This window comes from Equus caballus, chromosome 10 (assembly GCF_041296265.1).
Source record: "Equus caballus isolate H_3958 breed thoroughbred chromosome 10, TB-T2T, whole genome shotgun sequence".
Taxonomy (NCBI): Eukaryota; Metazoa; Chordata; class Mammalia; order Perissodactyla; family Equidae; genus Equus; species Equus caballus.
This window is the reverse complement of record NC_091693.1, coordinates 6,295,091-6,317,665: the sequence shown is the minus strand read 5'-3', so window position 1 is coordinate 6,317,665 and position 22,575 is coordinate 6,295,091. Positions and strand designations below refer to the sequence as shown.

The 22,575-nt window shown below is 58.0% G+C and overlaps 2 protein-coding genes across 10 annotated transcripts; one reads left to right on the top strand and one right to left on the bottom strand.

The window, feature by feature from the left end:
• The first annotated feature begins 3,785 nt into the window (after positions 1–3,785).
• Positions 3,786–11,846, top strand: LGI4 (leucine rich repeat LGI family member 4). The gene is made up of 9 exons (XM_001491299.7): positions 3,786–3,964; positions 4,385–4,456; positions 4,699–4,770; positions 6,219–6,290; positions 6,419–6,490; positions 6,716–6,885; positions 9,275–9,439; positions 9,533–10,038; positions 10,917–11,846. The coding sequence occupies exons 1-9, from the start codon at positions 3,795–3,797 to the stop codon at positions 11,229–11,231; spliced, it is 1,614 nt and encodes a 537-aa protein (XP_001491349.2). The 5' UTR covers positions 3,786–3,794; the 3' UTR covers positions 11,232–11,846.
• An 815-nt stretch (positions 11,847–12,661) lies between these two features.
• Positions 12,662–18,715, bottom strand: FXYD3 (FXYD domain containing ion transport regulator 3). Of its 9 annotated transcripts, none has more exons than XM_014733625.3 (8): positions 18,355–18,715; positions 15,655–15,841; positions 14,514–14,546; positions 14,382–14,405; positions 13,483–13,557; positions 13,350–13,386; positions 13,000–13,037; positions 12,662–12,877 (listed from the first exon to the last, which is right to left on the bottom strand). In XM_014733625.3, the coding sequence occupies exons 2-8, from the start codon at positions 15,695–15,697 to the stop codon at positions 12,864–12,866; spliced, it is 264 nt and encodes an 87-aa protein (XP_014589111.3). In that variant the 5' UTR covers positions 15,698–15,841; positions 18,355–18,715; the 3' UTR covers positions 12,662–12,863. The 9 variants fall into 9 exon arrangements, with proteins under 9 accessions (XP_014589111.3, XP_003362275.4, XP_014589116.3 ...); XM_003362227.5 differs by having other exon boundaries at positions 15,655–15,712; XM_014733630.3 differs by having other exon boundaries at positions 15,655–15,739; positions 18,355–18,517.
• Between the last annotated feature and the right edge of the window lie 3,860 nt (positions 18,716–22,575).

The window sequence follows — 22,575 nt, the reverse complement described above, 5'->3', positions numbered from 1 at the left end:
CAGCCAGGGCCTAAGGTCACCCAGCCTGAGTGCTTAGGAGCCCACTGACCCCTGACCCCAGGCTTCTTTGGAGCCCTGGTCAGCCCCACAGGGTTGTTTTGGGGGCATTTCAACGTGTGTGTATGTTGTGTGGTGCTGGCTGTGAGGTCCCCCAGGGGTGCGCACCACACACACACCACCCCAAAGACCCAGATAAACAGGCACCAAACCAGGCAAATACGTCTATGAACACACATACAAACACAGAGGCAGACGCGCACAGAACAACACACCCATAGAGAAACCCAAAGACACACATACACAGCCAGCATCTCTTACACGAGTCACAAAACTCTGACACAAGCACATTTGTGTTCACACACCACACACACACAGCCGTTCAGATGGATGCTTGTGCAAGACACAATCAAAGACACAGCCACACGACTGTCCTCTCTTACAAGTGGTCACAAAGATATTCACTCTTGTGAAGACATACTAACAAATGGCTGTACAGAAACACACCAATACACACATGCCACACTAAAAACCTTCGAAGGCACAGACACACAGCCAGCTCTCCTGCACAGTCTCAGAGCTGTGAAGGCCCACAACCTGTGTACACACGTCCACAGACACACACACACATTTTCATGCACACACAGGGAAGCAGAAACACTGTCAAGGACACAGCCACACAACCAGCCACTCTCGCACACAACCGCCCAAACAGACACACAAGAACTGTGTCCACACCCTCATGTGCGGGCAAGCAGGCACACAATCACAGACACACAGGCCCACGCTCAGAGACACCACCACCAAACGTGCGTTGACATGTTTAACCGCCAAGCCCCCCTTCCCTGAGCTCCTGCGGCCTCTAGGACCCCCGCGAGGACAACACACCTGGTGTCCTCATGGGCAGCCAGGTTCACAGGCGCTGGTGTCAGAGAAGCCTGGGATCAGGTCTGGGCTCTGCTACTCCTGGTTGTGTGACCCTCAGCAGCCCATGTGACTCTCTGTGCCTCAGTTTCCCATCCTACAGAATGGAGAAATCACAACAGTCGGACGTATAACCCTGGGCCAGACTCAGAGGCCTCTGGCTGGCCATCATCTTATTATTAACTCCATTTCAGAGACAAGCAAACCGAGCTCTAGTAGAGGGGAGCTAATTCTCCCAAGGTCCCCTGGTGGTTAAGGACAGAAGCTGCGCCCAGCCCCGGAAGAGCCCCACGGGCTCAGAAGCTGTGCTCTGCAGGACACAGAGTCAGGAGGGGCACATACTCCTGCCCAGGCATGGACAAAGCCCTGACACACTCATACATGTGTGCACATGGACTCAGAGGACCCCAGCGGCTTCGAAAAGCTCCTCCTGCCTGTCTGCCCGAGCTCTGCCCCTCGGGGCCCTGCACCCCAGGTCACCAGCAGGCCTTGGTTAATGATAACCCCGGTGTTTGTGCAGCCCTGGGGACGGAGAGGGAGGACCAAGGCGTGCCAGCAGGGAGGGCCCCTGGCCAGCTCTAGCTGGACCTCAGCTTCCTCCCCTCGGGGGGCCATCTGCTCCAGGGTGCTGTGTGATGTTGGGCAGATGGCTTACCCTCTCTGGAGCTGTTTCTCCTTCTGTCAAATGGAGATGATAATAGGATCCCTCAGAGGGAGGCTGGGATGAGTACCTGGAAGGATCCACAGAAAACACTGAGAACAAGCCTGCCGCACAACAGGTGACCAAAACAAAGTTTAGCTATCATCATTATTGCCATTGTCATCCTTCTCATCTTCTCATCCTAAACGAGAGTGGGAGCCCTCTGGCGGGCCACCCTGTGAGCACGGCTTTAGGCCTGTCTGTGCCCCCTCTGTCCCCTCTGTGTCCCTGGCACTAAGCTCTTTCTCTTTTCAAAGACCTTGTAGAGAATTTGTCCCCCTGCTCTACAGCCAGGGTGACCGTCACCTGAAGGCCGAGCTCAGACCACAGAGCTGTCTCAGAGCAGGACAAGCACGGAGTCCAGAGTCCACCCTCAGGCCTGCCGGCCACTGGGGGCATCCACCCTGCTCTGAGCCCCAAGCAGGGGCATGGCCCCCATCATCTCAGGAGGGCTCTACATGCCTGGGAAGGGGTGCCACCTTTGCCCCATGTGACAGATGGGAAAACTGAGGATCAGGGAGGTCGAATGACTTGCCTGAGGCCACACAGAACCAGGCCTGGAACCCAGATGTGTGCGCCCTGCCTGAGCTGGTGCTGGTGAGCCTCTTCTCCTCGAAGTCTGCCTGGCATGCAGGGGCGGCAAGAGAGGCCGTGTCCCTCCCTCAGGGGCCGGGGAGAGCGGTTGCGTTTAGATCTATCCAGCACCATTTAACCTCCCCGTGCCTCAGTTTCTCCATCTGTAAAGTGGGGATTAGTGGTACTACCCACCTCACGGGGTTGTCGTGAGGACTGAGTAAATTCATGTAAAGACTGGCGCACGGTTAGTGCCCAGTGGGGTTATTCTACCATTTCAGGCTGGGTAAAAGGATCATGGATTTATTTTTCTTATTTAAAGGACAGAATCTATCTAAATTGCTCAAAGCTCAGTCCAAACGAAAACAGCCAGTATCTGTGAGTTCTCATCTCCAGAGAAAGAACGCAAATGCACCCAAAGAAGCCCTGGGGCCAGCCGCCTGGGCTCTACCCCAGCGGGGTAGCCTAGACCTCAGGTTACTTGACCTTTGTCCTCAGTATGTCCACCTGTAAAATAGCCATATAACAGTGTCACCCTCAGGGGGCTGTGGTGAGGTCCCGATGAGCTAGCAGATGAACTTTTAGGACAGGGCCTGGTGCAGAGTCAACGCCAAGCAACCGGGTGGCATCATCCTCATTTTCCTGCTGGGGTGGCTCCCTGCCCCAAAGGGTGGTGGGCACTCAAGGGGTTAACTTCCGGGCAGGCAAGGGAGCTTATGGCTTTGGGATGAGGCAGCTGCCCTGTTGAGTGTGGCCACCAGAGGGAGCAGCTGGCCCTGAACTGGCCCCTCCAGGGCTTGGTGACAGCACCCATCACACCCTCCTGGAACCAGGGGAGGGGGCAGGCTGGGAGTGGCCGGGCCGGCTCCAGCCCCTGTGCTTTCTCCTCCCGCCCCCCTCCTGCCCACAGAGCCATCTGGTTCTCACCCTAGTGACATCCTCACACTCCTTGAGTGGGGTGGACTGGGGGATCTGGGGAGGGGGCTGGCTGGGAGTGGCTCCAGCCCTCGGCGGCCCCTCCCCTCCCATGGGGCCATCCAGTCCTTCCCCAGGGCTGCTCTTCCTTTGGCCTCTGACCCCCTCCTCCTTCTCACCCTGCTTTGCCCGGCGCACCCGGTGCCCAGCGAGTCCCTTTCCCAAACCTCCTGGGAGAAGGGGCGTGGGAGGAGGCGAAGAAACTTACAGAGAGCTGGGAAGGGGGGGGTAGGGAGCCAAGAAATAAAGACACCAGACAGAGGGAGACACACACACACACACACACACAGAAAGAGAGGCCAACAGAGACTGAGAGACAGAGAGACAGAGACAGAGAGACAAAGACAGACAGAAGGAGAGAGAGACAGAGAGTGGGAAGCAGACGAACTCACTGAGGCAGAAATACAAGAGAGAGACAGAGAGGGAAAGAGAAATAAACAGAGAATTAGACCCAAAGAGATACAGGAAGAAACACGGACCGAGAGATCGAGAAAGGGGCGAGAGAAGCCGGCGGAGCGTGCCAGCCGGCGGGATGGAGGGGCACCTGGCATGGGAGATGTAGTGGCCACGACCTGGGCGGAGCTGGGTGGGCAGAGGGAAGCGGGGCCTCGCAGGGGTGAGGGGCATGGGAGGGGCGGGCATTCTGCTGCTGCTGCTGGCAGGGGCGGGGGTGGGGGCAGCCTGGAGACCCCCAAAGGGAAAGTGTCCTCTGAGCTGCTCCTGCTCCAAAGACAGTGCCCTGTGTGAGGGCTCCCCGGACCTGCCCGAGAACTTCTCCCCGAGCCTGCTGTCACTGTGAGTGTCAGGCCCTCCGGGGGCCTGAGGGTGGGGATGGGAGTCCCGGGACCCCAGGGGTTGGGGGCAGGATGCCAGGGGCCCCAAGGAAACAGGGGCCCGTCAGGATCTTGGGAGGTGGGCAGCAAAGGATGTTGGGATGCCTGAAAGGGGGCCTCTGGGATCTGGAAGGCGGCTGAGGGAAAATTCCAAAGGGCAGGGGCGGCACCAGGGGCCCGGGGGGAGGGCTAGCCAGGGGGTGGAATGAGCGCTGCTGGGCTCCTTGCCAAACGAGGGGGCAAATGCCCGTCTCCCGGGTTGTGGGGAAGAAACATCAGGGTCAGGGTGGCATGCAGAGTCTCCCAGAGGGGAGACGGCTCTGGGGTGGGACTGAAGCCTTACAGTGGTTTCCTCCTGACCCACCACTGCCCATGTCCCCAGCTCACTCGTCAGGACTGGAGTGTCCCAGCTGAAGGCCGGCAGCTTCCTGAGGGTGCCGACCCTGCACCTGCTGTGAGTGGGGTCCGGCTGAGCGACGACTAGCTCGAGGGAGGGGGTGTTCATGCACGTGCCTGGGGGGTGTGCGCACATGTGTGTGCGCGTGTCTGTGAAGCATCTGTGTCCACGCACCTACTTACATGGCATGCATATGTGTGTGTGACCATGCCCATGTGGGTTGAGGGTGGGGGCCAAGGTTAAAATGTCAGAGACGGGGCAGCAACTCTGGAAAAATTCCTTTCTTGCCTCCTCGCCAGCCTCTTCACGTCGAACTCCTTCTCCGTGATTGAGGACGATGCGTTTGCGGGCCTGTCCCACCTGCAGTACCTGTGAGTGAGGCCAGGGGATGGGGCAGGAATGGGGGACCGGGAGCGGAAGCAGTGGCCCCTCTGTGGCTCCCAGAGCAGAGGCAGGTAGGGGCTTGTTGCCCTGGAGAGGAAGTGTCTGGACAAGGGTCTCTCCTGGAGGTGCAAGAGGCCTGGCCTCTTGAGTGGGGTCCGGGCTCCTTCTTAGCTGTGTAACCTCGGCCTGCTCACTTCACCTCTCTGTGCATCAAGACCCACAAAGGGCCTGGCTGACCCAAGACTGTTTCTGGCCCTACCTCACTTATGGGAGGCCAGGGAGAGGGCAGAGAGGCCGGAGCCAAGGGAATGTTTCAAATTACCAGGAAACAATTCTGAGTTGGGTGGTGATGGTAGTGATGATGGTGATGGTGGTACTGATGGTGGTGGTGGTGATGACGATGACAGTGCTGGCATTGGTGCTGATGTTGCTGGTGATGATAATGTTGGTGGTGGTGATCCTGTTGCTGCTGCTCATGGAGAAGTGGTGGCGTTATTGAGGATGATGAAGTGGGGATGATGCTGAGGAAAATGGCGGACTCAATGGTAATGGTGCTGTTGTTGATACTGGTAATGAAATTTGAAGGGTTAGTGTTAGTGATGACTATCAATGTGTGGGCATTGGTAATGATGGCATTGGTGTTGCTGTTGGTGTTGGCTGTGGGTAGAATGTTAGTGTTGGTGTAATGGCAATGTTGTTGGTACTGGGTTTGGCAGTGATGGTGGAGGTGTTGGTATGTATGAAAATCATGGCAGTTGTGGTACCGGTGGTGGGTGAAGTTGTGAGTGCTGGGCATCATGGTGATGTTGTTGGTGTTGGCAATGCTGATGCTTTTGATAACGGTGGTAGTGTTGGTGATGATGGTGGCAGTCATTTTGGTGTTGATCATGGAGGCTGTGTTGTTGGTGACGTTTATCAGTGTTGCTGGTGTGGGGTTTGGTAACGACAGTGTTGGTGTTGGTGTTGGTATTGATGATGGGAGTGGGTTGTGATGTTGGTGTTTGTAAAGATGGTGGCAGTGTTGATGACAGTGGTGGCATGGCATGGTGATGGTGATAATGGCAATTATTGGTACTAAGGTTGACGACAGTGGTAGAGGCCTGAGGGTTGGTCATAACGGATGGTGGTGGAGGTATTGGTGGCAGTGCTGGTGTTAGTGGTCATGGTAGCAGTAATGGTGATGGGGTGATAGTGTTCATTATAAGGTTGGCAGTGACCCTAGGGTCAAGTTCTTGGCTCCCGGGATTGTACGCTGGGACCTTGGTGAGGAAAGTTTTCGGGGGAGGCTTCCTCTGGGTTTATGCAAAGCACTGAGTGGGGGAGAATTCAGCCTATTCCAGTGGCCTGTGGCTTCTATGGGGTGAGTTCCCCCAACCACTGTGGAGCCACGGCAGGGCACTGAGGGCCTTCCCCTCACCCCACCTTCCCTCCACAGCTTCATTGAGGACAATGAGATTGGCGCCATCTCTAAGAATGCTCTCAGAGGACTTCGCTCACTCACACACCTGTGCGTGCCTCCCAGGCCCCGCCCCTCCACTGCTCCAACCCCTGACATCACCCCACGCCCCGTCACCCAGGGACACAGGGCATCCTGGTAGCTGCTGATGGTTCCTCCTCCTTCTCTCCCTCCACCAGGAGCCTGGCCAATAACCACCTTGAGACCCTCCCCAGATTCTTGTTCCGAGGCCTGGAGACCCTGACTCACGTGTGAGGCTCAAGGGGGTTGGGCGGGTGGGGGTTTGGAAGTGTCTGAGAGGGGAGGAGATATTGGTGCCCAGTTTTGGTCTGCACAAATGAGTATTGCTGGTTCTTGCGTATTTTTCACACCATCTATGGGACCCCATCCTGAGCTCTTGTCTGGGGAAGGGTGGGGGAGGTGGCCTCCAGGGGGTGGAAGCCGGGTCGCAGCCCCTCCCCGGCCTCTTGCCCCAGGGACCTCCGTGGGAACCCGTTCCAGTGTGACTGCCGCGTCCTCTGGCTGCTACAGTGGATGCCCACCGTGAACGCCAGCGTGGGGACTGGGGCCTGCGCCGGCCCCTCCGCCCTGGCCCACATGCAGCTCCATCACCTCGACCCCAAGACGTTCAAGTGCAGAGCCATAGGTGGGGGCTTTCCCGGCAGGGTGGGAGGGACAGCAGGGGCTCCCAGGAGAAGGTGGGAGGTCAGGGGGAACAGCCGCCAGGGCTGAGGGGCTCAGCTCACTCCCTGCTCTGACATTTCCTGGCGGTGAGACCCTGAGCAAGCAGTGTCGGCTCCCTGAGCCTCAGTTTCCTCATCTGTAGAATGGGGGTAACAAATCGTGCCATGAGATTGCTGTAAGAATTCAGTGATGTTGTCCACACCTGCGTCGGCACAGCACCTGGGACGGGAGTTCCTTTTAAATGTTCCCTCTCGTTGTTGTTGTTATTAATATAAAATTGACTATTTCTAAATACTTCCTATGATCATTTTGCTTTGCCATAAATATATTTTGGTGACTTTATGGTTACTGGGCAAAGCAGAGGGCATGGCAGTGATAAAGACAGCCTGGGTCTTGCCCTCTCAGAACCCCCTGTTCAGAGGAAGGCAGAGAATGATGCCCGAGCGTGGCCGGGACTGGGATGGGGGAAGCGCAGAGTGGTCGGGATGGGGGAATTATCATTATCATAATTATTAAATTATAATACTAATCTATATTATTAATAATGTTTTATCATTAAATGATAATATAAATAATAATATACATTATAATAATATCTATACTAATAATGTTATTGATATAAATATTAATAATAATGGGGCTGGCCTGGTGGCACAGCTGTTGGGTTCGCATGTTCCCCTTCAGCGGCCCAGGGTTCGCTGGCTCGGATCCCGGGTACAGACATGGCACCGTTTGGCAAGCCATGCTGTGGTAGGCGTCCCACATATAAAGTAGAGGAAGATGGGCACAGATGTGAGCTCAGGGCCAGTCTTCCTCAGCAAAAAGAAGAGGATTAGCAGCAGTTGTTAGCTCAGGGCTAATCTTCCTCAAAAAAAAAAATAATAATGATAACTAATAATATTAACGATAAGAGATGTAAGACATATTTTTGGTCTGTGGGACTCAGAGAAGAAGAGACCTTAACTTGGGGCTTACTCTTTATTCATTTATTCAACAAACATTCGCTGAGGTCCACTCTGTGCCCAGCCCTGTGAGAGGTGACAGGCACACTGTGGTGACCAGCCCTGGGCCCTGGCCTCACAGTCCTGGGGGAGTGGAGAGACATACATTCAATAAGTCACAGGGAGTGATCGGGGAGATTGACCTGCCTTATATGGGGCATCAGAGAGGGCTCCCTGAAGGGGTGCCTCTGGATTTAGCAAGTGAAGTACAGAGGGAAGGGGATGCTAGAGAAAGGGGACTGCAAGTGTAAAGGCCCTGAGGCAGCATAGAGCTTGTCTTGTTTAGAGATCAAAAGCAGGCAGGTCTGGCTTGGGGGAGTGAGGGAAGGGAAGGACACAGATGAGGCCGAAGGCCCAGGGCCTCCTGTGCAGGGCTTTGAGAGCCACAAAGAGGAGAGTGACTTTACCCCGAGGGCTGTGGGAAGCCATGGAGGGTTTTGAGCAGAGGGTGATAATTTGATGGACATTATTAAAAGATCCTCCTTTGGGTGGGCATCCTTGGTGGCTTGGTTCATTGCCTCAGCCCTGGCACCTGGAAACAGGGCCCGGCACGTAGAGTGAAGTGTTATAACCTGGAGTCAACCGCCTGGCTCCACCACCGCCGCGCTGGGCAACCGCCCGCATCGCTACCGTGAAAGCCAAGTTGCTATAACAAAGAGGCTCAAAATCTCATGAATTAAAGAAAACAGAGGGGTTGATGTGCAGCCCAGGCCAGCGGAGCAGCCCCTGGGCGTTGTCCTGGTCCTTGTGGTTGAAGCCGAGTTGTAGCACGTCCATCTGCAGCTCATGGGGAGCAGGGGAAGAGACGGAGGCCAGGACGAGCCATCCTCACGCCCACGGGGCCAGCCTTACACCCATCACTCTGCTCTTGTTCCACTGGGAACTTGGTCTGGACGTGGTCAGTCCTAACTCCGGGGGTGGGGGGGGGTGATGGTGCTGGGACAATGTGGCCCCCAGCTGGACAGCTTTGTGCCCACTGCAATCCTATTTCACACAAGTTGGGAAGGATGGATTGTGCTGGGCACCTGGCTGCCTGTGCCACTTAGCCATAGTTTGCCCACCTGTAAAGTGGATATTATTACTATGGAAGGCCCTTCACAGGGATCTTGTGAAGTTAAATGAATTAATAAATATGCTGTTTCTAAGCAATTATTTGATGATGCCATGCAGCTTAGAAAATAAAGTCTTACCATGGTGTTGTGCGTTAATACATCTATAGATAAAAAGATTCCTATGTCCCTATGAGGTGGACACTGTGACGGTCCTCATTTCAGAGATGTGAAACCAAGGCTCGGCCATGAGGACCCTTGGGGTCCCCGGGGCCTGCCTGACTCTCTCCTGCACCCCCAGAGCTGTCCTGGTTCCAGACGGTCGGGGAGTCGGCACTGGGCGTGGAGCCCTTCTCCTACCAGGGGGAGCCCCACATCGTCCTGGCACAGCCCTTTGCCGGCCGCTGCCTGATCCTCTCCTGGGACTACAGCCTGCAGCGCTTCCGGCCCGAGGAAGAGCTGTCCGGTGAGTGCCCGTCCAGCCTCCTGCCTTCCCCATGGCCCGCCGGGGCTGGGGGGTGACCGCCCGCCGGCCTGACCCACCCTCCTGCTCCTGCAGCGCCCTCGGTGGTGGCCTGCAAGCCGCTGGTGCTGGGCGCACGTCTCATTGTGCTGGCTGCCCGCCTGTGGGGGGGCTCGCAGCTATGGGCCCGGCCCAGCCCTGGCCTCCGCCTGGCCCCCGTGCAGGCCCTGGCCCCGCGGCAGCTGCTGCGGCCCAATGACGCCGAGACCCTGTGGCTGGACCAGCAGCCCTGCTTCGTGGTGGCCGATGCCTCAAAGGCGGGCAGCACCACGCTGCTGTGCCGGGATGGGCCCGGCTTCTACCCGCGCCAGAGCCTGCACGCCTGGCACCGGGACACGGACGCCGAGGCCCTGGAGCTGGATGGCCGGCCCCACCTGCTGCTGGCCTCGGCCTCGCAGCGGCCAGTGCTCTTCCACTGGTCCGGGGGCCGATTCGAGAGGCGCACCGACATCCCCGAGGCCGAGGACGTCTACGCCACACACCACTTCCAGGCTGGCGGGGATGTGTTCCTGTGCCTGACACGCTACATCGGGGACTCCATGGTGAGGCTGGGCCCTCAGGTGGGGCAGGCAGCAGAGGCCACAGGCCGGCCCACCCACCACCAGCTCCCACTCAGGGCTGGCTTTTCCGCGCTGCCCACCCGGTGTGGGCTGGTCTTTCAGCACTGACCCCACCTTGCACATTGGCCTCTAAATTCTGACCCGACCTCACAGGCTGACTTTCCAACTCTTACCCCACCTAATGTGTTGATCTTTGAACTCTGACCCCACCCCAGCACTGACTCCAAGACTGTAACCCCTCAAGGCTGGATAACCCTAAACCACTCCCCATCCCCCACACTGACACTGGCCCCAGACTCAGATTGTACCCCTAAACCCTGGCTCTGTAACTGACACACTCCAGGACTTACATTCACCCACAAACACCACACTCTGAACCCCCCAGGCTGACAGCTCACCCCCGCAGACACTGTCTTTCGGGAGCGAGGTATAGCCAAGGCAGGACTCTGAGCCTAGAAGGCCTAGCCTGACTCAGATGTGCACAGGCCATCTGTGTGTGGGCGCAGGGGCAGAGGGGGGAGACCGGGGGGCGGCTGCTGCAGCGGTCCCAGAGGGAGGTGACTGTGGCCGGGCCGGAGTGTGGCCAGGGCGGATGGGAGGGATCTAGACATTATAGGTGAAACTGCCACATTCCGTTGCTGACTGATGCTACATGGGGTGTGAGGGAGAGAGAGGGGCCAAGATTGACCCCAAGCTTGTGGCCAAGCAGCTGGGTGGTGACATGATGAGAAAGCTGCGGGAGTGGGGGGGCCCACAGGCCTCTGTTTCCAAGCTGTCCCAAGTCCTCTGGAGCCTAGAGGACTTCCGGCAGGCCTGACCCTCCTGGACCCCAGGCCCTGACTAGCAGCCGCACTTTGCAGGTCATGCGCTGGGATGGCTCCATGTTCCGCCTGCTGCAGCAGCTTCCCTCACGGGGTGCCCACGTCTTTCAGCCACTGCTCATTGCCAGGGACCAGCTGGCCATCCTGGGCAGCGACTTTGCCTTCAGCCAGGTCTTCCGCCTGGAGCCTGACAAGGGGCTCTTGGAGCCGCTGCAGGAGCTGGGGCCCCCAGCCTTGGTGGCTCCCCGGGCCTTCGCCCACGTCGCCCTGGCGGGCAGACGCTTCCTCTTCGCTGCTTGCTTCAAGGGCCCCACACAGATCTACCAGCATCACGAGTTAGACCTCAGCGCCTGAGACCGGACGGGACCCTGAACATGGTTGATGGGGGCTGGCATGCGGAGTCTTAGGTCTCTGGACCCTCCTTGACTGGCCTCTTGGACCCATTTGAGGTGACGCCTGGTCCTGTGAGATGCTGACCACAGACCGAGCTCAAGGCAAGAGCTGCCCCTCCATGGGGGCAGATGCCCCACCAGGGGTGACTTGGGGCTCAGGCGGGCACACTGCACGGAGCGGAATACGGAAGTCACGATGCGGGTAATGTGTAAAGCTCCAGGTGGTCTGGAAGCGCCCCCTCAAACCACTCCCACCGCTCCCGCTCCCGGTGAAAGTACAGAGGGGAGAGCTTTCCTCTCCCCGCTAAACTCAATCCGGCCAATCGCTTTCAGTGCCCGCCTCCATGACGTCACCGGTCGCTGGGCAGGTTTCCCTGCCTGTCTGGCTCACTTCCTCTGCTGCTTGTACGCATGTCTGCTGCCGAGGCGGAAGCCCGACGTGCCGACCCACTGCGCGTGCGCGGGGAATAGGCGGCAAAGGGAGATTTGGTGCCGGGAACCCCGGGTTCCCTTCCCGGTGGGTGACAGGGAGGAGGACGGAAAGTGTGTGAGCTCAATAAACGCGCTGTGCACCTGCCCTCCGTTGCCGTGAGATCACTGGAAAGGGGGAGGGGCGGGCCTGGGGAGGGTGGCGCTGCTGCGCTGTCTCTAAGGAGCGCGGGCAGGCGTTCTGGGGGCCCCAGGGGATGTTCGGGGGATATAAGGGCATTATTAGGGACAGGTCACAGGTGTACTGTGGGTCTCCTTGGAGTCATGTCTCCGGACATGGTGGGAGATATTTTGGGGTATTTTGAAGAGTTTTAGGCCTCTTATGGGGTCGCTCATGGGGACACTTTGACGGTCTTACTGGGTTTGAGGTGGCTCAAGGGAGTCTGAGGCGCATTGGAGGTTTTCACACTATGTGGCCTTCAGTGTTATTAGGGAGTATCATGGGAAATTATTTGAAGTCCTCACAGGGACATTTGGGTATTAGGAAGGGTCTTCGATGATAAAGTGGGGTCCCGGGGAAGTGGGAGGGTCACAGGGTCTTACTATTATTATCGCCATCTGGGTACCCATGTCTGGTGGGTTGATCCTGTATCCTGGTTTTCCTGGGATGGTACCCGTGTCCACCTGAGTGTCCCAGCCTTGCGTCTAGTTAGAGCCCCCTTCACTCTCAAAAGTCGCCTCCATTTGGCTGCTAGAAAGTTTTAAATTGCACGTGTGGCTCCCGTGGCCGTGCAGGCAGAGGGCAGACCCCATGCCATCCACCAAGTCACAGGGGTACAGGCCTTTGGGTTTTTCCCGGCAAAGAGATTCAGGTGCCAGCTTCTGTGCCAGCCCTCAGCACATATCCACCTTCTCCTGGCCCCCCATATCCCACCCCAGAGCTCACAGAGCGAGTCTTGAGGATGATTGGGCAGGAGGCAAGATCATTTTAGATTAAAAACTGAACAAAGAGACCCCTCCGGTGAGAGGTGGGATGAGGCCCTGGCAAAGCCATCTGAGGAGAGGAGGGAGAATTCCGTCCAGGAGTTCAGGCTCCTGTGCCGAGCATGGACTTGGGAAAAGAGAGAGGCCCTCCGAGCTCTTATGGCTGGTCCATCCTCAGGAGTTACTGGGCAGAGCCTGGAAGAGGTGATGCGTCAGCCTGTGAGAGTGGATTGAGTACTTTCTCCCCAGGGCGCATGCGCACACACACCCCCCTCACATCCCGTGTTCCCCTCAGCCCCCTTCTGTCTCTGCCTTACCTGGAGTGATGAGAGGTGGGGCATCCCCTGGTCGGTGGCTGGGGAAACAAGAGTGATGGGGTCTGTGTCCACCCGTTTGTCCTCTCCCTCAAACCCAGAGTATTCTCAGTTGCCCTGACATAGCTTCCTGGCTCTGTTTCCATTGTAAGGTTGTATCATCCCAGGGACCAAAGCTTTTCAGGGTGTGGGCCCTCTGACAATTATCAGCTCTGAGGAATAAACCTGGGCAATCTTAGTGGCAGGAACTCTCCAGGGCAGAGCCTGGAGGCCTGGCCTCTTTCTGCCAGAAAGATCCAGCTCTTTCACCCTGAAAGGTGTCTAGCCAGCGTGAGGTTGGGAGCTCCTCTTACCTGGGCTTCTGGCGGAACTTGCATTTGCATTTCCCACCTGTTGGGGGGAGGGGAATGGTCAGGGGAGGGGCCCACAGCCCTGCCTTGCCCGCCCCCTTCCCCCCCCCCCCCCACCGCCCACTCCTCCACTCACTCATGAGGACCAGGATGCCCACGGCGCACAGAATCCCCGCACAGATGAGCCCGCTGACCCGGAGGCTGTGCCAGTCTAGGAGAAACCCAGAGGGGGCCCTCAATGCCAGCCGGTGCCCTCCCATCCAAGCCCCCATCCACTTGACACCCAGGGCGTGGAGGGCACTGGGGATGTGGCAGTGGAGGGAACAAACACACCCCAGCCCTCCTGTGCTCACGTCTACTGCACACACAAGCCAGCGACAGGAAACTTAATGTGGGGTCAGGTGGGGAGGAGCAGTCTGAAGAGAAACAGGCAGAGCCAGGGGACAGAAGGCCAAAGGGCAGCTCTTTGTGGGCGAGGGGTCAGGGAAGGTCTCTCTGAGGGGCGACATCTGAGCAGAGACCTGAGGAGGTGAGGGAGGGAGCCGTGGGGCTATATGGCAGCAAGTGTTCCAGGCAGGGGGCGCAGAAGGTACAAAGGTCCGGAGGCTGGGAGCGTGTCTGCTGTGTCTGAGCAACAGCAGGGAGGCCGGGGCGCAGGTGTTGGGGGAGTGGGGACAGAGGGCTGGCAGGGCGGATCGTGGGGAACCTGCGGGCCTCGGGAGGCCTCGGTCAAACGGCTCACCTCCTCCGGGCAGTTTTCTCAAGCCAGCCCTTCTCCCACCCGTTGATTTGAACCATCACAACGGCTTCTTGTCAACTGTCCTGGCTTCCTGTGTGTGTCTAACTTTCTTGCTGGAAGAGAATCTTCCCAAGGACCAGGTGGCATGTCTTATTCCCTAATCTGCTGTGTTTCTGTTCAATCCTAGCCCGGGCCTGCTCCGTTTCACCCACGTCAGATCCTCACCCAACCCTGTGGGACCCTTGGCACAAAATAGAGGGGTGGGAGGAGATGAGGGGAGGGGTGCCGGTTCTCACCATAGTAGAAAGGACTGTTTTTATCTGCAAGGAAAGAAACAAAGAACGTGAATCCAGGCCAACAGCCAGGATGCCGGGCCCCTAGGGGGAGAATTAGGGGTGTGGCTGCTGGAGCAGGCCCGTCTGACTCACCTTCGGGGTCGTTGGCTTCCAGGGCAGGCAGGCCTGGTGGGGAGAAGCGGGGAAGAGAGGAAAAGGTGGTTCTGGCCTCAGCAAAGCTGGTATGCAGAGCCGGGAGCCTCAGGGGCCTCCAGATGGGGTCCCCTGACGCACAGTTCCCCACCTCCCGAGGGCACAGGCCCCAGCCCCAGACTTGCTGCCTCTGCACGGCCCACATCGGAGATGTGGACTCCCCCACTCAGCCCCGATCCTGCCAACCATGCCAGTACTTTGCCTCCTGAAATAGGTTTTAATCTGGGTGGCTTTCCCCACCCTTGGCCCGTGTTTCCAGACACCTGGCTGGCCCACGCTTCCGGTCAAGCCCACCAGTGATGTTGGTCCCAGCCATTCTCTCTGCTGTCTCCTGATGCCGCCACCTCCACACTGCACTTGTCCTCATGCTCGCTCCCTAGTCCCCTTTAAAGCAACTTACTAACTATAAAACTGAATGCCCTTTATTTAAACATGCCACTTTACATCAGGACTCTGAATGGAACACAGCCTCGTCCAAGGAGAGATAAAAACGAATACAGTGGAAGCAAAGGACGAGCACTATGTTCTGGCGAGAAGCCGTGGGCCGCCTCTGCTCTGGGCCTAAGCTTCTTTGTTAAAGGGAGATTAATAATTTTTAGTTATATTTAAAGCACAAACACAGTGCTTACTCTGTTCTAAGTGCCTTTCGAATACTAACTCGTTTAATCCTCGCAATGACTCTGTAAGTAGGTGCTGTTATTGGCTCCACTTGTACAGATGAGGAAACTGAGGCACAAAGGGTTTCAGGAACCTGCTGCCTAACCACTGAGCGCCCAGTTACCCCTGGTAATAAAGCGGTAGGGGGGTGTCGGAGGCACGGCAGCACAGGGCCGGGCCTTCTCCTTGAGGTCCTCAAGGAGACATGGGACGCTGACCTTCTGGCTCTGGGAGCTGCGGCTGTAAGAGGTCCTGTCTCTGTGTGTCCCTTGGACTCACCAGTGCGACACTTGTTACCCTCAAGGAGATGCCGTCCTGATAGTCACCACCCCACAGGGAGGCAGAAAGCCCAAGAGACACGCATGAGAGACACACGCGAGGCTTGTGGGGCTCAGGGCAAGGGGGCTCGGCGGGCTGCACTCACCTGCCAGGAGGACGAGCAGGCTCAGGGCCACCAGGTCTTGCATGTCGACGTGCCAGCACTGGAGGGGTCCGGGGGGAGGGTCCAGCTTTAGCAGGGCCAACAGGATGCCAGGCCGGTGCCTCTGGTTCCCAATCCCCTCCTACTCTGCTCCCCACCCCTGCATGCCGCTCGCCCCAGGGCAGAAAGGCTGGGAGAGGAGAAACAGCGGGCGGGGCCGGGTGGGAGCGCGGCCTGATGAGGGCGCACCAGTAACAACCACTGGACCGGAAGCGAGGCTTCCAGTGGATCGCCCTGGCAACCAAATGAGGGAGGCGCTGCCTGCTGTTACCCCCATCTTACAGATGGGGAAACTGAGGCTGTGAGAGGTGGAGGTGGTGCCCAGGGTCGCCTTGCCAGGCAGGGGCATTTATACCAGGCCTGGCCCTGCAGCAGCTGTCCCTCTGCAGGCCTCTCCAGGCCTCGGGTGTTTTGGGAAACGGGGTGTTGGGAGCCAGGTGGCAGGAGGCCCGGGGTGCTGGGAGTGTCTCCCGTAGACAGCTCGGAGCCTGCCCGCCTTGCCCAGACTTTGCAGACCGCGGGCTGGGCCCCACAGGGACCCAGCTGCCTCCTTGGGCTGCTCAGGGCTGGGTGTGGGGAGGAGGGAACTGGAGGCTGGGGGCAGGGGGCAGACCCGGGAGACCAATCGGCCTGGCTGAAGCCCCAGCCCCATCTCCTGTCCCAACCTGTCCCCTCCGCCCTGTTTCTGTGCCACCCCAACCCCCGCCTCTGCCCCATCCCTGCCAAGTGCCTCCTGGCAGCGAATGCTTCCCATTGCCCGCCCCCCACCACCATGGGCCTGCCTGAAGAGCACACCTGGTCCCTTCCTGGTCTAGAATCAGTCCATCCTCCTGCGTCCTGTGGTCCTGCATGCCTGCGATCAGCCCCTGGTCTCTGCGCGTCCCCCTGCCCTCTCCCTGCCCACGCCCCACGGCCACAAGCGTATGTTGTCATAATCTTGATGGCAAGAGCTAACATGTCCTCTGAGCCACGCTGTGCTGGGCACCGCCGGGTGACCTTGCAGTGTGTTCACTCCTGCAACTCCCATCTCACTGGTGGCAGAACACACCCCTCCCCCAAGCCCGGGGAGAAGCCCATGTGAGGTTTCCTGCTGTGTCCCCGAGGGGACTCCTGTCCCCAGCTGGAGAGAAGGCCCCTGTCTCTCTGTCCGTATCCTCCACGTAAGCCCACCTCACGTCTCTCTCTGCTTCCTGCACGTTCTCATAGCCTCCTCCACCCCGCCATGCCCCGCACCCCAGGTCCTGGCCATCCTCGCAGCTTCCCTGTTAGTCCCATATGCCAGGCTCAGAATCCTGGTTTGAGCATCCCTTTCTTGCAGGAAGAGGGCCTGGAGCTTTAGGGAGCATTACTAAGGTGTTTAGGACCCCAAAAACTCTGGGGGAGAGCTCAAGTGGGTGTGTGGGCAGAGGGCCTGCTGGCTCCAGGCGTGGGTGTGTCTAAGGACCGCCTGTGTCTAAAGCTACTGCATGAGGCCTTATCGACGGGGATGGCGGGAACCCTCGTAATAAGAGCTAGTTCTCCCTGAGAGCCGACCCCACGCCGGGCTGTTCTCAGCATTTCGTGCTGGATCACTCCACAATCCTCACGGCCTGATGAAGCTGCCGCTACGATTATCCCACGTTGAAGTCGCAGCCCTCTGACCCCTGCGAACTCCGCTTAACGCTGTGTGCCGTCACCCGGGACTCAGTCTCGGCTCTTAGGCCTCCTTCCGGGATCCTCCAAGCCCCCCGGCCCACCGTGAGGCTTCCATTGCCTAGTCCCCAGCATGTCTCCCAGCCACCCCAGCACAGGGAGACTGGCGGGTGGTCTCAGTGCCCCCAGCCCCTGCCGGCTCTCCCGCGGTGCCCGGCTGCCGGAGCTGGTGTCCTGGCCCTCGCCTGCCCTGCTCAGGCTGCTGCCGGAAGAGGCCCCGGGGCTCCCCAGCCACTGCGGCCGTGTGAAGGCCTGGAGGGAAGGCGGCCAGTGGGTGGGGGCTCTGCCCACCCCTCTCTGCTCCCCGCTGGCCCCAAGGTCCTAACACCTGTGTGAGGACTATTTCCGACATCCACCCTCTGCTATCCGCTCTGTTCCTCCAAGACGGTGGCCAGGCCCTTCAGGTGTATGAAGAATGACTCCCCCGTGCCCCTGAAATCTCCTACCGACTCCCCATTTGATAGCTTCCCCAGGAAGCCGCTACCCCCTTTTCCTAGCCATCTCCAGGGCCCACACCTCCCAATCCCTAGACACCCCGAGTCCACCCAGTCACCCACCCATCCACTCTGACGCCCCCAATCCAGCCCTGGTCCACCTGGATTCCCCAGCCACCAGTCACCCCCCTCACCCCTGTCCACCACATGCCCCCGATCCAGACACTTCTGCTCCACTCAGACAACCCCTGTCTACCCGAACCCTCCAGTCTCCCCGGCACCCCAATCCCACTTGTGGGCCTCACCCTCACCCCAGCTGGCTCCCCCAGCCCCCAAAGAGTAGAATGATGGGGGAAGATCCCGTTAGGGGAGGGGGCTGTCTCTAATCTGCCCCCCCCCTCAAAAGGACCCTGAGGGGGAAGTTTCTAGGGTCTTTAACAGAGGCGTGGAGGGAGGGGCAGGGGTCGTCTGGGAGCAGAGCCAAGGCGGGGCTGGCGGGAGGGCCCCAGCTGCTCACCTGTGTGGCTCCCCAGGCTGCGTGAGGCTCCAGGTTCCGGGAGGGGGGTGCCTGCGCAGCCCGGTCCTGCCTTTATCCGCAGCTGCCCCGCCCTAAGCAAACCTGGGCAGGTAGGCGAGACGAGCCCAGACGCCCAGACGAGTGAGCGGGCTCCCTAAAGCTCAGGGGTTCTCTCACCCCATTCCTGCTCTTAAAGAGACAGTTCCCCCACCCCTCCAGCCACTAGTGCTGGGGAACTTCCCAGGGGGGTCTCCAGGGTCCCAAAGCCTCAGGTGAGGCAGAGGGAGAATAGGATGGGTGGGAACTCTGCTCCTCACATTGGGGGCCAGGCTTTCTCCAATCTCCTGCCCCTCAGAAAAGGACCTGAAGGAGGAAGTTTCCAGAGCTTTAAGAGCAGAGCTCCTGACTGGCGGGTGGTGGGGGAAGGGGGTGCGTTGGTGTAACAACCTAATTTCTTTTACTTAGATGCTGTGTTGTGCCTGGAGGAGGGATTGGTGGCCATGATGGGATCTAGAGTCCCCTTCCAGGCCGCTTGGGGCTGTTGACACAGCTTGAGGTCGGCAGGAGATGCTGATAGGACCGAGGTCGTGGGGGTAGTGGTGAGGGTGGGGGCTGCTGGGCCTTAGACCGAGACCCCCGCATCATGCCCATGGAGCCCATCATGCCCTAGGGAGATGGGGACCTGGTTCCCAAGCACCAGGCAGACCTTCCCAGCCCGGCCTCCTCCCAAGGGTGCTGGGAGCCAGACGCCGGGGCCTACTTAGTGGGCGTTGGGGTGGCGCCCGCCTCCACTCCAGATAAGGCCACTGCACTGTGCAGGGCTCCCCTCCCCACTCCTCCCTCTCCTGCCCCTCCTCCTCATGGCATTCCTTCCGGCTGGGGTCTGTGCAGGCCCCCACACGGTCTCCGTTGGGGTGCCCCCTCCCCCCAATTCCGTCTTTTCAGACAGAGGGACTTTTGTCTGGGGGCTGGATGGAGAACAAGGCGCCTTTGAGTGGCTGGCGGAGGATTGGGGTCATGGGGAGGGGCAGGGCCAGGAAGGGGTGGCTCTGCGCTGGCCACCAGCTGGACTCCAGGCGACCCCAACACCACAGCGGGGGTGGGGCGGAGGGGCACAGGGGCCGGGCCAGGGAGAGGATCCTGGCGGGAGTGTGGACTGTAGGGAGGGAAAGCGGATTTCGAGGTCAAGACTCTGCTGGGGGCTGCGTGCTGGGGGCAAGGAGAAAGGACCCCCCCCCCCCCGGTTCTCAGCAGGGAGGGGCACCCAGATACATGCTGTCTTTATGTGGTGCCCTTGGGCAGTTTCTCAGTCCCTGGCCCCAGACTCGGACAAGGCCTCTCCCCACCCCATTAAGGAGGGGACAGTCCCTATAAGGAGAGGAGAGGGCACTCAGGGTGGGGCTCAGTCAAAACAGGAGGTTCAGGCGGGGATAGAAACAGGGTAAGGGGAGACCCGAGGGCAAGGATCCCAGTCCAGTTAAGGGGGATCCCAGTCCAGTTAAGGGGGATCCCAGTCCAGTTAAGAGGGTCTTTATGTCTGGGCAGACAGCATCTCTTGCCCACACGTTTCAAGACTGCAGTCCCTGGGAAGACCCCCTGGGTGGTCTTGCGAGCAGAGTGGTGTCTCCCTCTGCTGGGAAGTCCAGGAACTGCAGGCATCGGGAGCGAGCAGGGGCAGGTGCCGGGTGGCTGGGAGGCACGCTCTGTCCTTGACCTGCGCCAGAGTCAGCGAACTCAGATGCCAAAGGGGAGGGCAAGAATCGCGAATGACTGAAGCAGGCCGGGCGTGACACTATAAGGCACGGTGGCGACTGGGCAAAGAGGAGAGCTACTGTCCTGTCTGAAGGGCAGCCCGCGAAGAGACCGAGCGAGCTCACTTGGACGGATACAGAAGTAGCTCCCAGACATCTTGCTACGGGAATAAAACAGGATGTAGAGAAGTACGCTACCATCTGTGAGGGGGAAATAATGTGTATGCATACACTTGTATGTGAGTGAAACATCTTTGGAGATTGGCGCCTCTGGTTATTCCTGGGGAGGGGGATGGAGGGGCTGGGGAACAGGCTGGAAGGGAGACTCACTATCATCATACACCCTCTTGTACCTTTTGAATTTTACATCCCCAAAATGCCCTACTTTGAAAAAAAGTTTAAATAAAAGACTTGAAAGAGGGGGCCAGCCCCATGGTGTAGTGGTTGAGTTTGGCATGTTCCACTTCAGCAGCCCAGGTTCAAGGGTTCAGATCCCGGGCTCGGACCTACACCACTCGTCAGCCATGCTGTGGCAGTGACCCACAAATAAAGTGGAGGAAGATTGGCACAGATGTTAGCTAAGGGCGAATTTTCCTCAGCAAAAGAAAAAATAGAGTTAAAGGATAGTTTCTACACAGTTCCAGCCAATTGCTGCTACATTTTCAATAGATGTAGGAAATCTGAATCTTTATGCTGAATTCCCCATATTAAAAGTTGGCTCAGGTTTTTAAAAAATTATGCAGGTCAAACAAAACACATCTAAGGGCTGCTTTCAGCCTGGGGGACCACCAATTAGAGACCTCGGCCAACTTCACTTCCCAAATCTTTAATTGCCATGGTCTTGCCTTCAGATATACAGATGCTTATGGGGCTTGTACCCAACCTGGGCCAACAGTAACTTCCTCCCAGGCTGGACCAGACAGTGCCACATCCACGCGTGTGCTGGGCTGGAGCTGGGGCTCGTGGCCAGAGAGGCAGGACCCAGGACCCATGTGGACAGTGAAGGTGTGCACGCTGGGACCCTGGAGAGGCCTGCAGGGGCGTGGGGAGCTTGCATCCTATGGGGGGTTGCATCTCTTTTGGGGTGAGTATTCTAGGCCGATTTGACTTCAGTCATATTGAAAGTGTGCCCACTTATTTATATGTGTCCATGTGGGTGTATGTCTTTTATATGTAAATATATGCTGCATATATTATTACAGTATATAGTTACCAAAGGCATTTGAAATATTTCCCCTTCATTTTGCTTTTGCGATCATTTGACCCTGAAGAACCTGTTGAAGCTGATTTCTCAGTATCCTGGGAATTCTTGCGAAGTGAGAAAAACCAAATCTACAGGTAGTTTCTGAACATCACAGAGTTTTCTGGAATGCCAAATTGAAGTACTGAAATCAAGGCCCCAGGGTGTCGCTGATTCAATGCTGTATTAATTTTGGTTTTGCCCTTTGCTTTGATATTCAGGGGTCAGTAACTTTATTGTTCTTCTTTTAAGATTGTGAGCGTTTCTGCAGGCTCCTGGCAAGCTTATAGGCCCTAGACGGGCCAGCCTTGGGTGCGGGAGCCAGAGGCACCCCGGCCCAGGTGAGGGGGTCTGGTCGGGCTGGGGCCCACTTCCCAGGTAGAGGCTGAGAGGCTGGGCCAGTGAACCGGGGACATGCGGTCATGGCAATGCTCCAAGCTCCTACTGCCTGGCCAGATGGGGACCGAGATACTGCGGGCCAATGCATGTGGCCTTCTGGGGCTCTGTGGAGCTGCTCCTCATGGCCTCATAATTCAGCACCTGTGGAAAAAGAGCAAGAGCTGGCAGGGGGCTGTGTCCTGCCACTTTGGGTGGCGTGGCTGTGGGCATGTCTGTCGGAGTCTGCCTGGCTCCCAGGAGCCACGTAAAGTGCCACACAGGGCGGCCTGGGGTCTGCAGGCCCCTTGAGCTCTGCCCTCGGTGCTGCTGTGATGTCGTCACACCAAGAGAAGCTGGACATGTTGATTTTTATGGTGAAATCTCCTGACTTTTAAGTGTTGGTGACTGACTTTTAATTTCTGTAACACTTTGTGGACCAAATGAAATGTGTCCAATGGTTGGATCAGGTCCCCTGGATCAGGGATTAGGCAAGATTGGGGGGAGGTTCAGGTCCCCCTCGTTGTCAGTCTGCTCCAGCCACCTGGGCCTCCTCTTCCTGGAACGCTCCAGGCATGTTTCTGCCTCAGGGCCTTTGCAACATCGGTTTCCTCTGTCTGAAATTCTTGTCCCATGTGTCAGCACGGCTCATTCCCTTACTTTCCTCAAGTCTTGGCCCAGACACCACCTTCTCCTGTGGCCTTCCCTGACCACCCTATTTAAAATCACCACCCCCTACGCTGCGCCCTTTCGGTCCCCTTATGACTTATCTATCTTCAAAGCGTGTTCTAGGAAACTCCTCTTTGCTTTTTCCATTGTCCGTCTCCCTGTGAGCACGTCGGCTCCTCCCCAGGA